We start from the raw sequence: 15,370 nt of genomic DNA, 5'->3' as shown, positions 1-15,370 counted from the left end.
TGATAATTGATAATGAATTGTTTAATAGGTACACACACACACACACACACACACACACACACACACACACACATATATATATATATATATATATATTACTGTAGCTGTTTCCGTGCTGATGATTACTCTCGCTCTATAAATTATGATATCAAAGAGGTACCTTCTTTTTTAGAAAGTAGGATGAATGGTATTGCATTTTCAGTTGATAGGATTGGGTATATGATTGTGGTTTTCATATATGGTGTCTATATGTAACAACATGATTTCAAAGATCTTAGTTGTAGAAAATTATATTTCGACAAGAATTTTGAAAAATGAGCCACATATAAGTGTTTTGTCTGTTGAAGGGCAAATTGAATCAGCAAACCTTTCTTTTAATGTTTATTGTTGCTTTAATATCTTTATGTGTTGGTCTTTCCTTTATAACCGCTAATGTGTTTCATTGTATATAGTTGATATTTCGTTGATTACAGACTTATTTGATAATGAAACGGAGAGACTTAGTGATATGGTCTTAATAAGGTGTCTTACTAAATTTTGAGGTTGGTTGGAGAATCTATGTATATAACAGAGTTTTCATTTTCTTTCCTTGTGAGCAAACAATAATCTCACATGTTAAATTTAATAAAGCCAGTGATTGCTGCCAAACGAACATGAACTTCAACAACCCTTTTACTCTATTTTTACCTATTGATAATTACCGTCTTTCTCTACATTTCTATCACTCTCTATACATAACCATCTATTCCCTCCCTCGACAAACTCGTTTACACCACTTCTAATTTCCATAAACATTGATCCTACAAAAGGATGGGCCCTTCAATGAAATTATATATGAAACATGAAAACCAAAGAAAGTTGAAAGTTCAATTACTATAATCTTTTTCTTCTTCTTCTTCTTCTTCTTCTTCTTCTCTTCTTCTTCTTTTCTTCTTCTTCTTCTCTTCTCTTCTTCTTCTTTTCTCTTCTTCTTCTCTTCTTCTTCTTCTTCTTTTCTCTTCTTCTTCTCTTCTCTTCTTCTTCTTCTCTTCTTCTTCTTCTTCTTCTTCTTCTTCTTCTTCTCTCCTTCTCCTTATTTCTTCTTCTTCTTTTCTTCTTCTTCTTCTTCTTCTTCTTCTCTCCTTCTCCTTATTTCTTCTTCTTCTTCTTTTCTTCTTCTTCTTCTTCTTCTTCTTCCCTCCTCCTCCTTCTTCCTCCTCCTCCTCTTCTTCTTTTTTTCTGTCTTTCTCTTTCTCTCTCTCTTTGTGTGTGCGTGTGTGTGTGTATAGGGTGTTCGGGCCAAATTTGACAGCATAAAACGAAAAGATATCAATATCCCATCTAAAGTTAAAATTATTTTAAATAATCAAAAAATATCAACTAGATAGATTATTGCTGAGAGATAGCAGTTTCTTAAAACAGCCGCCTTCAGCTTCCACCATGGCCGCATGGCGGCTCCAGAAACTGGCAGATGCATACCTCACTGTGTCCCTGGGAAGATCTTCGAGCACCTCCTTGATCTTGACTTCCTTGATCTCGGCCTTAGTGTTGCAGGCAGAATGGTCGGTGCCTTTCTCAGGTCTGAATTGAACCTAAAGCTCTGTTCAAAGATGCGGGGCGACATGACGTCATCCTTACTGTAGATACACCCAAAGACCTTTACATTTTGAGGGATCTTTATTTCCACGGTTTCCATAGTACATCTTAATGCCTTCACAGCGTTTACAGCATTTTGATACCCAGTTCGAATCATCTTAATACAGGTAAATCTTTTCCAATATTCAGATGGCCTCCAGTCCTCCATGACAGCTAACTTTTTCTCAACAACTTTAATCCTTACGCTCTCACCATCTTTAAACTTGATTCCCTCCAATGCCGTTGGATGTTCACCAATACCGCAAGCTGTGCCTGAAATACAAAGGACACTTAAAAATTAGTAAAGTTTAACCAGAACATCCTCTCTCTCTCTCTCTCTCTCTCTCTATATATATATATATTATATATATATATATACATATATATATATATACAGATAGATAGATATAGATATATACATATACATACATACATACACACACATATGTACATATATATATACATGCATACATTCATACACACACACACACATATATATATATATATATATATATATATATTCGTGTGTGTTTTTGTATGTGTGCGCGTGTGTGTAGTTTAGTATATATTGTATATATGTACGTATGCATGTGTCTTTGTACTCTGTATATGCAATACAATCAAACATAAATGTACATATATATGTCAGAGTCAGCGAGTGTCTCAGTGAATGCATGTGTTAGGAAGGAGTATAAAGGCATTACCTCACGAGCTCCTCCAATAAAAAATCTCATAGTTGTAAACAACCAATAATACGGAGAAAATGCGGCGATTAAGTTGAAAATTAACAGCAAGATATGACTTGTCACTCTCATAGATTTTCGTCCGAATTTTTCTATCAAACATGGTGCTAACAGACCACTAACCATTTGACCAAAAGTGTAAAAAGTCTGAGTTGATTCAGCCAATCCTACGCTGTTGCAGAGCAAGTCCCACTGTAAAAACAAGCATAATTTAAAGTGAACAGAGAATTACTTAATTAATGTGTAGAGTTCAACTTTTGTCTGCATGTCATTTTCATGACAGATAATTTCTAAGGGAGGCAATTTCTCCAAGTAAGTTTGTGATATTTGATGTAAAGTTGTGAAAGAGCAACCAATATTCACATACACATATTAACCCGTCCTCTGAAACATACTGTATAGACAAAGTTAGGATTACTTGATTAAGTGGTGTGTATAAATAATTCAAATTTTATCTGTATGTTGTTACGAACTTCTTTATCATGCATCATATGGGCAAAAGTCATTTATACCTTACGACTAGAAACCCTAAATTAATAAGCTGAGTAACTAAAAATATGCAAAATTAAAGATTCATTATGTTCCTTAGCACACATGCTCCTTTTCAAGTTCTATTCCTTGGCATTTAATTTCTGACAGTAAAAATGTACCGTTATTTTGAGCTGAAGTTATCGTTATAAACATAAACTTTGTGTGGGGTCTCTCAAACCTGCGGGGGTAAAGAATGGCCCCGATCTTCTGATATATTATAGGTATTTATTTCTGTGTTAGAAAGACGACGGGGATAATTTATTGACGAGTAAATACAATTTTTTTCTATGTTTGTCTTTATTTAGGCATTAAAAAATAACTTCTATACATTTGTTTTGCTATCTCATATAAATATTTGTGTCCTCTTAGTGTTGAAACATCAGCAGAATTCTGCATTAAGCATTCCATATAATCCCTCACAACTTATTTTAAAAATTTGTGTTCTACACACGGGAATTCATACGACTATTAAAAAAGTTTTTTCGAAATTTTAAGATATTTTTTTTTAACTTTTCGAAATTTAAAAATAAATTGTTCTTCTAATTTTTCCATAGAAAAAATTACAGTTTAAAAAACGGACAGTACGAATATTTGGTTGAAATTCCAGCAATGGACCATTAAATATGTTTGTGGGGGGAGAAAGATATCGAAAAATATGGTGTTTGCATAGTCATATGAATTCCCATGTGTAGAACAAATTCGCAAACATTTTTTGGAAGTTTCAAAATATGAAAAAAAGGTATGGGAGGTTATGTGGCATGCTTAAAGCAGGTTCCAGCCAAAACCTCGGCAAAGTTTGTTTAAAAACGGTTAATTCTTCTGACAGTGCTATATGTATCTGATTGTAAGGACTAATGACAATGTCAGTAAGTCAGCTCCGTTAACCTCATAGCTCATAGTGTTCTGTCGTCTGTTTATAGTTTTGTCTAGTAAAATTTTTTAAAAGATAACAGTGTAATGAAAAGAGAATTAATGAAAATTACTATTATATAGCACTAAGAAAACAATTATATGAAATAGTTTTTATTACTTTATAAATATATTCACCTGTTCATTTAATAAATGATGATCGCTTTATTAATTCATTAATACACGATGGAAAAGTGTTAAATGTTATGATATTTGTATTTTTTTTTTAAAGTTATGTTTTACAAACTTACGATGTCCATAGGTTTCTTACAGAAAACAGAGGTGACATGAAATTGTGACAAATAAATAAATAAATCCTGAAATAAAACAATTGTTTAATACAGTAATAGAATTCAACCAACCTGTGAGACTATAGACTTATCCACTGGAGTGGTATAGTAATAACCATTGAGGCAGTCCAGAGTTTGGTGTTTGGTAGTACTCTCTTCATTGCTGTTGATGATGTCTATGGAGCATTTATCATATATTAGACTTACTTCATTGATTGATATATTGTATTGATTCAGCTGAAATTCTGTTAGATTGTTACATCTGTATTCGGGTGTGATGGCTGTAAAATAAGTTGGAGAGAAGCCCAAGTAAAGTATATATAAATACATACACCCTGTCTGTCTGTCTGTCTATCTGCCTGTCTATTTATCTATATACTTATGTATGCATTTTGTGTCAAATCATTCGTATTGCTACTTGTAACATGTAACCCAGCAGAAACTGTCACGTGCTCAGGCCGATGGCAACTAAACCAGCAACACTAGTGGGCCTGTTTGATAAACAGGATGGTTTTGGTTGGATACTCTGCCGGATGAAGACAAAAAACTATCAAACACTGGATGGCCATCCAGTCAATGGTCATCCAACAGCTGGGAATGAGAGACCTCCTGGTCTTTGCTTAGACATCTCTCTAAGAGAAGGAAACTTCAAATCAACACATGCCTCATGGTGAAGCCAGTGATATTGCTCTTGCTTGTTTCTGGATAACTTGCCTTTGTAGGTGAGAGTCGTGGTGGTGTGCCCCCATCCACACATATAAATATATATATGTATGTTTGTATATATATATATATATATATATATATATAAGAAGAGAGAGATACATATATATGCATATATATACATATGTATATATATGCATACTTATAAATGCATATATACATATATATATATATATACACATATACATATATATATATGCATATATATACATATGTATATATATGCATACTTATAAATGCATATATACATATATATATATATGTGTGTGTGTGTGTGTGTGTGTATTTGCATTAGGGTTATGACTTTTTCACAGACCAATAACTCTATACTGTTATTCAATGCAATGAATAATTTTCTAAAAGTCAGGAAACTAACATTTATTTTGCTTTAGTTAGAAAACCGTCACCCCAATCTTAAGAAATGGATTACCACTTTGGACCCAAACCATGCAAAATTCTAGTGGTGTTCATTACACTTGCTCAAATTTTTACCAAACTTGGTGTGCTGACTCAATGCAATGCAGAAATGGTATATCTGAAATTTCATCTTTCTTGTTGAAGTAGTTTCAGAGCTATGGGCTTTTAAAACTATAATAACTAAGTGGCACTAGATTCAAACTTCAGTATTTCCGCTGCCTATATCTTTGTAAACGCAAGAGAGATGTGGAACAAAAGGGTATTTATACATTTTTAAGATTACTGAATTGAAATTGCTCAACGCAAAGGTTCAAAACTAGGCTATTTTAAGACAGAGGCCACTACAAGATTCGATAATATAAATAATTAAAAATAATACATATTTTTAACTTTATAGGTTTAATTCCAATTTTAAATAACTGTGTAAGAAAAAGGGTCCTGAATGTTAGCAAATTTATAAGCATAACAAAGAATTAATATGTTTTTTAGATAAAATAAATTGAAGTTGAAGTTTCTCCTTCTTTTTACAAACATCATAAAGATCTTGAAGGCACTTAATTATCCGTTGTGCACTCTGATTTGTTCTGGGAATTTCCAGTTTTGATAGTCCTCGACTCCAAAAGATTTTTATAGAGTTCAATGCTTTTTCATGAACTTGCAGGCTACCACATAACTTCTGATAATCATGTGCATTGAATATTTTGGTCAGTAAACCCCAAATCTACCCAGTTGTAGAGATGAATCGACAAACATTGAGAAGCAAAGCTTTTGATATTCACTTTCAGTCTTTTGATGATGACACTGGAGTTGATCTGGTTGCAGTTAGCATTAAGGACACTTTTCTTCTTTTTGATGGATGGATAGTTTTGGAAATAGCTGCCTTTCCAGTTACATATCTAATCTGTTCTTTGCTCTCAGTTTGAAGATAATAGAACCTATTCTCACTGCACAGCCATTCACCGTTTTCTTTTGTGATGTCACAAATTCCTTTTAATGAAGCGTATTTTCCTCGTTTTACACATTTTTCGTGGATACTCAACACTTTTCTACTTTTGTTTGTACATTTTGAATTGATAAATATGGGAAATTTAATTTCTCTTGCTATAAAAAGGATACTTGTTGGTGAAGGAGTTAGTGATATGATAGGGTTGATGATGGGTGCCAGTGAGGAGGATGGTGTTGGAGAGGTGAGGGCAAGTGGTGCAGCGTGGGCACCACTTTGACCCTCCGCAAATCCTAGATTTTATTTTGCTTTGCGGGAGCAACTGTTTCTCGAAGGCACATCTTGTAGTAATTGCTCGAAATGTGGAGTAGACAAAGCAGCCGACAACTGATGAATGGTCGTTCTTTATGTTACATTGTTTTTTCTTTTTTTCTTTAGTTGTTTGCAAAAAAGTTCGTATTCTATGTTTTCGCATTTCGTATTTTGTGTTGTTTACGTTTTATGACTCCTGTACCGATATAGGCATATGTATATACATATATATGTAAGTATATATATGTATGCATATATATTTTTTAGAAGTATGTATGTGTGTATGTATATATGTATATATGTATGTACGTATGTATGTATGTATGCATGTATGTATGTATATAAAAATTATCTATAATAAAATATAAATTTAAATATATTATTAATATTGTACTAAAAATTACTATACTAATAATACACATAGAAACGACGACGCGCTTTTCGTGATCCTATATTCAAATCGATCATATCCAAATCGATAATGTTATAAATTAATATTTCTTATATCCAACGATAAATATTCACTCTTCAAGTCTAGATAACATAAAATAAATTTACAATATAAAGGAAGACGTTATAATGTAACTATACATTTAGAAATAATCGATGAGATTCAACAGTATTTAAGAAATGTAGAAGTGTAACTCATTTTTATTGTTGAATACCAGTTAACTCCGCAAATTAAACAAGGCTATTGAAGAAATTATGTTCTCTATTTATATGATTTCCAATGTAGGGGAGATAATTCTCATTAATGAATACGATTACTCTTTAAGCGATTTCCAGTGTAGGGGAGATAATTTAAAAAAGACTACAAATAGGAAAAAATATATATGAAGGAAAAATTAATTTACGTGGTTAATTTATTTAAATAAATAATCAGATAAAATTTACCGATTTTTATGAAAAGTAAAAACGTTATTGATTTTATTTATGTCAGTTAAATGGAATTAAAATTAGACTAGAACCAAATTAAAAATTAACCATAAATTTTGTGTTACAAGAATTCGATCACTTTAAATCAATACGTAAATAACAATTTTAGGACTAATAAGTAGAAATATATATTATAACGTTGTAAATTGAAATTTTATCTGTTAAACTAAACATTTGGCATTGCAAAAAAAAAAAATCCATTAATTATAAATATTACGTAAATTATTAATACAGGGAAAATAAACAGAAATATGTATTTTAACGATGAAAGTAACACATAAGCGTGATGTAATACAGCATTTACTTCGAAATATTTCTAAATTCACATTTATGTAAAATTAAAACGTTATGCCAATCCATAGAATAAGCTTTATGTTCGCTAATTGTTATATATTCTCCAATCTATTTGCTTATTTTATAAACCTCTTAGTTAAATCTTATTCTAGTTATGTACATAACCTACATAATCTACAGCTAATATATACTCGTTATACTATTACTAATTATACGTATATAATTAGTAATCTAAATTAGGGTTCATATGTATTCAAAATTAGCTAAACTTATATAAGTAATTCAATGTATGTCTACATGTTTACTCTCTTTCTGGGAATTAATCAATTTACAATTTATTAAATTCTGCTCGTTATTATTGTTGGAGTTATTATTTAATTTTTTAATGTAAAACTTATTGAGCTTATATCTATTAAAGGAAGAGATAATGTTACCAACGTTATTAGTTGTTGAATAACCAACTCCAAATTTTTTTCTAGAAAAAATATTATCATATTTTTTTATTATCTATGATGAATGATTCTCTTAGTTTTAATATCTCTCGAATAATATTTGTTTTAACTTGAGCACCATAAGGGATAATATTTATATATGCACATATATATAGAAGTATATATTTACACACACACATATATATTAATACAGTGTTGGGAAGTGCTGAAGTATTGAACCTGAGACATTAGGTATATATATATTTCAAATTAAAGATGAGAAATCAGATAGGTTTGACAACTCAAAAGCATTACAATATTATCCTAGCCAAAACGAGTATTATAATATATTCAATGCATCTCTCATTAAAAAGTTCAATATCGAAACAATACTAAAAATTTCAAAATTACAGATACGTGAAAAATATTAAAATTATAATTGACATATATATACAAATTATAATTGACATATATATACAAATTATGTGGATCTATAAAAATATATGAGAAATATATAAACATATTAAAAGATATATACCTACTTACTAATAAAGGTTAGGTTAAAAACGGTGTTAAAAGATTATAAGATATGCATGGCATAGTGTATAAAGTAAATAAGATGTCTAGCGTAGAGTGTATAAAGTAAATATGTCAAAGGTTAAACGTTGGTTTTTCGTTGTTTTTTTTTTCAGGGTACATTAATCCTTGTAAAAATAGATATTCATATCCAAAATTTTAGATAACTGCTTCCATCATCAGGAGTGTTAGATGAGGTTACATTTCGCCTACTATTAGAGAAAGGGAAATTATATGGTTCGACCATCCTCCTCCATTCTCAATTCAAGTCAGTAGCTACGAAAAACATTTTTTAAGATTTTGAGAGAATATTTTCCAAGGCATCACAAGTATTATTCCATCTTCAATAAATCTTCTGTGAAGCTATTTTAGTGCTAGGTTTTATATATCATTATACATAACAGCAAGAGGAGGAAATAGTGTAGTAGGAATTATGGGAAGTTAATATAGAAAGTATAGTTCCAAGGGAATAAATTACACCAAGAGGAGGGTGATAAAGCTTGAATATAAGTGTTAGGTGGAATATGGTCAATCCTAGAGTATAACGGTCTGCCTATCTAGTTTGATTAAAATGCCTAAAAGTTGAATGTAACTAATGAATACATGAGTACATGGCATCGGTGATTTTATTCAGTAATGATGAATTATACTACAGGGAATATTTCGTGGTTCTCAAGCGATGATGGCGGGGGGTGGGGGGTGTCTATCACAGACACAAATATACACATACATGTATACGACGGGTTTCTTTCAGTTTCTGTCTACTAGATCCACTCACAAGGCTTTGTTCGGCCCGAGGCTATAGTAGAAGAGACTTGCACAAAATGCCACGCTGTGGGACTGAACCTGGATCCATGTGGCTGTAAAGTAAGCTTTTTACCACTGTTTTTAACGCTATGTTTTAATCCAGTCAGTGAACTGCGGACATCTTGGGGCACACCTATGGAGGGTTTCTAGTCGATCGAACTGCCAAGTACATATACATATTTCACCAGGTTATTTTGCCGAGCCACTAATTTACGAGGGGCGTAAGCAAACCAACACTGGTTGGCAAGCTCAAATGCACACACGCACCCACCCACCCACACATACATACACACACACACACACACACACGCACACACACACAAACACACATATACATGTATGACATGCTTTTTCTTTCAGCTTCCGCCTACCGAATTCATTCAGAAGTCTTTGATTGGCCAGGGGCTTTAGCAGACTACAGCAACGTAGGGTGTCACGTAGTGGTACTAAACCTAGAATCATGTGGTTGAGAAGCAAACGTCGTACCATAAAGCTACGACTGCATCTGTGTGTAATTGTATAAATATATAAATACACAAATATATATATATATATATATGTATGTGTGTGTGTGTGTATGTATGTGTGTGTATGTGTGTGCATGTGTGTGCGTGTGCGAGTGTGTATTTGTGCATGCATGTATGCATGTATATACATGTATGTATAAATGCATATATGTGTATATATATATTTACATGTATATATATATATATATATATATATATATATATATATATATATATATATATATATATATATATATATACAAACGCACACACACACACACGCACTTATATATATATATATAGAGAGAGAGAAATAGATAATAGATAGGTCGATAGATAGATTTTGATATGTGTGTGTATATATATCTGTGTATGTGTATGCGTGTATCTAAATTTTATACATACCGTAGAATATATAGAATAAACTATTTGCCGATGCTACAAGTAGAGATGCACAAATCAAGATGCACTGACTGGTGTGGAAAAAACCGGTTTGTCCCAGAGAACGTAGGATTCCATCAACATCCACCTGGGTAGATTTCATTTTGTCTTCGTTTATGTGTATTCGACAGTTCGTCTGTGCACCTGCATGTTTACGTATGACGTATGTGTTTTCTTGTGTGTGAGCAGCGGACGTAAATTATATCTTTTTAGGTGCTTATAATGTTTTAAATGCGTTCCATGAAAAATAGAATGTCACGAATGTAAAATTATTTATTCTAACAAATATATGTAGCGGAATATCATTTTGAAATTAACCTAAAACCAAAATTATCTTCACAAATACAAATCAAGTTTGGCTTAGCAAAAACAATGTTAACTCCTGTGAAACAGCTATTGCTTTACTGACTAAACATAAAAAATTGAATATGAAATAATACATAAAAATTTAATTTTTATTCTAGGCCCTTCCCGCTTTGCCAGAAGTGAAATTGATATTAAAGATAAACAAGTTTTTCAGGTTATGCTTGATAACTGTAATAAGCAGACTGTTTTTAAGATTGCTTTTGTTTGCCTGAAACTGTCTGAGAATCGGACCTTGTTGAAGCATAATCGGCCGATATTCTGAAATTACTATCTTGATCGCTTTTTACTTACAAAATATAGACCTAGTACACATGACCACGAAGTTCACCATTATCATTACTATAAGTGTCGCTTCGTTTGACTCTCGAACCACGTATCATATAGACATTCTTTTAACTGAATATTTGAGGTTTTGGGGAAAACTTGCCAGGTCTTCACAACACGAAAGTATATTTCTTTCCCCTCACGATTCTGTCAGCAAGCCACTATTAATAATAACAATTCATTCTTTTATATGTACACGCTAACAATTCATTCTTTTATATGTACACGCTAATGATTTTGCAAGCCTTTCTTTATTGGCCACAAGGGCCGAAGACAAAACCAATTAGGGACAATACAAAACAAGGAACAAGTGGGGTTTGAAACAGAAAACGTGTAAACAATAAAAAAGCAGTTTAAAAAAGTTAAACAAGAAAATTCCCCAGTAGGGGGAGTTCCACCCAGGGCCATCAAGGGCACACCACACATCCTGGTCACCCCGACTGCCAAGAGAACGCCGGGTAGATACCCCTCTTCTCTTCAACTACTCCGGCTTACAGACGAATATTCTAAGTAGGCCCATTCACGCGAGCCATTTTCGCAACATTCATTCACCTTTCAACAAACTTACTGGGGGCGGTACTTCCTACTCTGACCTCACTTTCCTTTTCAAATGGAACTTGAAAAAGTCTATGAAGAGGAAAGTGTCTATCTTTAGTCCTTTCAACCTCGTCTAACACACTACCTCTTTCGGGATAGCTACCAAGCAGAGGAAAGCTGCCTTTCCCTCCCAGCCTAAAGAAGGCAGTGAGGTGATCCTCACAATGGACTCGGCTGGTAACCAGATCCATCCTACACGTAAAAACAGCTGTTCAAGAAAGATCCACAGGTCAGTAATGCACGGACACTGCTCTAGTGCATGCAGGACGGTTTTATCACTGTGTACACCTCAGACAGATCCATCTGACAGCACTTCCGTGTCTGTAGCGCTTGTCACGAACCGGCAGACCTCCCTGGTAGCACTCCTAAGCCAGTGATTTCTGGAAGTTATTCATAGATCTTCCAGAAAAGCAGAGTTAGTTCTCTCGACGTGCAGAGTTTCCTCGAGTTCGTTGTCGCTCTTTCCCGCCACTAATCCTCTATAGAATTCCCTAGTGGAGATTCCACCAAAACGCGTTACTCGACTGGCAGAAGGCCGTGAGTGCTTGCCGACACTCCAGATGCCAAGTGTCCGTTGTTTGTCTGTGCTTTACCCAGGACTGTAGCTCCATCGATGAAACGAGCTACGGAAATTCCCTTTTGAGGAACGTCAACCACACCCGCTCTCCGTTAAGGAAACGCTGGAAATTTCGCAGACTCAGCGCATGTGTGCGCATCATTAGCTACGGCATGCGCAGTCCTTCACCCAGATGGACCGCCTGAGGAGTGGAACACGTCCCTTTCATAGAAAGTGAAAGATCAAGCGCTCCAACTAGATCAGGCATGGAGTGGGGTAAGGGACGACGGTCAAGCGGCAGTAGATAACGGAACCGATGTATGCATTCGCCGCTTCCACCCGACCCTTCAGGGACAGCTTTCTCTCTGCCCATTTCTGGGTGAGAATGGCTACCCTGCTCGTGACTTCCCCCTCCCCCATATGTTGTCCACCTGGATGTCTGGACCAAACCAGACCCGAGCAATTTAACCGGCCCCTCGGTCCAGCGCCCTACAACGCTGTCGGTTGGCATGTATCTGCCTTTCCAGGTACCGAGCTGCAGGCCCAGGCCCATCGACTTCTGGTTGATCTTCGCTCCTGTTACCACTTCGTACTCCCTTAGAGCAGTGCAGACCACCTCAATTTCCGAGCTGTCCGACACTATTACGGTGACGTCGTCTGTGTAAGCCGACACGAACCTTTTGCATCCTAGATCACGCGGGATGCTCCTCGAGACCTCCAGTTTCCGCAGTAATGACTCGAGAGCCAGTCCGTACAGAAAAGGCAAGAGTGGCCATTCTTGACTGACCAAACGAGCGATGCTAAACGATTCTGAAAGGTAGCCATTTACTTTGACCACCGAACAGATATTGTTGTACATTGTAGCGATCCAGCCTCTGAAAACGGGACCGAAATCCGCTGCCGCAAGAACAGCCGCCGAGTTTTGGTGTTCGACTCTATCAGAAGCCTTCGACTGATCCAAATTGATCAGGAAGCCACACATGCTAGGTTCCTTACCAACCCTCTCTATGATGTAGCGCGGAGATGGAAGTTGTTGTAGATAGTTCTGTTTGGGATAGCGCATGTCTGCGTGCCACCACTCAACTTATCGACGGCAAGCGCCAACCTCTTGGCTGACACCTTGGTTAAAATCTTATAATCTGCGTTCAGTAGAGTTATAGGCCTAAAATGATCAGTTTTGTCCCGCTTGTTCGGGCCCTTCCTCAATAGTACCAACACTCCACGCCTCACAACACTGGAAATTCTCCCGTTTTGCTTCCATTTGTGACAGACATCTTCCAGAAGACCACCGAACAAGTCTGGCATATGAAACTAAATTTCGAATGGTAGACCCTCCCGCCCCGGTGTCTTCTCACTTGCACAGGCCTTCATTGCGTCCCGTATATCTTCGGTTGCTATCGGCATCTCACAGAATTCTGCATCCCTGTCTGAAAAGCATGACATGCCACTGAGATAGGATGTGAAATCCACCCCCGGCCTAGAACCATCGCGCACCCCAGAAAGTTCTAGCTTCCTAACTAGGTCTCCCTCTAGCCTAGATCCATCTAATGTTGTTTCTTTACTAAAACCTACCGCTTCTACTCTAATAGCCCTTTTCAGGGCTCTCCACCTACGGCTGTTGACGATTTCACCCACCAACTCTCGATGGACTAACTTGCTAACTCGGTCTCTGAAAGATTGGCGCGCCAGGAAAGACGCGTTCTGCTTCCAGTATCCGGGGCACTGTCCATGGATTCTATTTGTGTCAACTGTACAAATTACAGATTTATGATACGTGTAGCCGACGACTTTGAAACATGGACAGCTTATTCTACTTCTATCTACAGGTCTACGAAATTTTCTATCTAGATATGATGTGGAAGTCCCGATGAGATTCGCCCATGTCCACATTGGCGCATCCGGGAAATCTAGTAGGTATCTCTCAGTCAACTTGAAGTGGCTGAGCAGGTTTGTGAGATTTTTACTCCCCCTCTCCTATCAGCTGTCTCTATCTTATCCAGGCGCGTGTCTGAGATGGCGTTCCAGTCACCCACTAACATTAACAACGACTAGTCTGAACGCACCACCTTCACGTCCAGGCACTTGCTGAAAGCGTACGGAGCAATTTCAATGCTGTGCATGCAACTCAGTCAAGCCCAGCTGACGGCACTTCCATGCCTGTAGAGTTTATCCCGAACCGGCAATACATTCCGGTAGTACTGACAGGTCAAGGATTTCTGAAAATTATTCAGAGGCCCCAGCCCGAAAGTCTGTAAAAGACAAACTTGTTGATCCTCATCGACGCCCAGAATCTCTCCGAGAAGGTTATTACACATGCTCGCCCTCTGTTAAGCGTCAGAATTGAACCTCCGCTGAATGTGTTGTCCTACCGTTAGAGGATTGTGAGCATCTGACGACATTCAAAGGGCCAGAGACCCTGCTTCGGTCTACGCTTGATCCAAGAGTAGAGCTCAATCAAAGAGACGAGCTGTGGGAAATCCTGTCTGACAAATGGCGACAACAACTGCTAAGGAATTGCTCGAGGTGTAGCATCATCGCATGTCTGCGCATCAGGGTACACGGCATGCCAAGCGGGTGCTGAAAGCAAATGAGGCTCATCATCCGTGGAACGTGTCCATTCCGCAGAAAGCGGAAGATTATGCGCTCCAGTTTAGAGTTTAGTCACACGTAAACTGGAGCAAGGCACGAAATTAGGCGATTACAATGGAGTACATGTAGGAACTTGCCATCTCTACCTGACCTTTGGGGATACAATTCTCTCGGCCCATTTTTGAGAGACATTGGCTACCCTGCTTGTCACCTCGTCCCAGTTCTTCCCCACCAGCAGAACCGGGCCAACCTGATCCCGGACACATTTACCTGTCCCTCCGTCCAGTCACCCACGATGTTGTCGGACCTGCTTCTCAAGATGTCGAGCTACAGGCCTTCTGAAATTTCTTGGTTAATGTTTTCCACTGTCACCGCCCCTCCGTCCAGTTACCTACGACGATATCGACCTGGCTCTCAAGATGCCGAGTTACAGGCCTTCTGACATTTCTTGGTTAATTTTTTCCC

The 15,370-nt window shown here is 36.4% G+C and overlaps 1 protein-coding gene across 1 annotated transcript in view; it reads right to left on the bottom strand.

Moving 5' to 3' along the window:
- LOC115217702 (solute carrier family 22 member 8-like) overlaps positions 1–11,018 on the bottom strand; it is a 122,266-nt gene extending 111,248 nt beyond the window's left edge. Inside the window, exons 1-3 of the mRNA XM_036507386.1 lie at positions 10,438–11,018; positions 4,160–4,368; positions 2,319–2,549 (exon numbers count right to left, since the gene is read on the bottom strand). Of these exons, the coding sequence (XP_036363279.1) occupies positions 2,319–2,549; positions 4,160–4,368; positions 10,438–10,576 (579 nt within the window). The 5' untranslated portion in view covers positions 10,577–11,018. The remainder of the gene's footprint in view (positions 1–2,318; positions 2,550–4,159; positions 4,369–10,437) is intronic.
- Between the last annotated feature and the right edge of the window lie 4,352 nt (positions 11,019–15,370).

The sequence above is a fragment of the Octopus sinensis genome, linkage group LG11, assembly GCF_006345805.1.
Source record: "Octopus sinensis linkage group LG11, ASM634580v1, whole genome shotgun sequence".
Classification (NCBI taxonomy): domain Eukaryota; kingdom Metazoa; phylum Mollusca; class Cephalopoda; order Octopoda; family Octopodidae; genus Octopus; species Octopus sinensis.
Note: the sequence above shows the minus strand (reverse complement) of the source record. Positions and strands in the feature narration are given on the sequence as shown.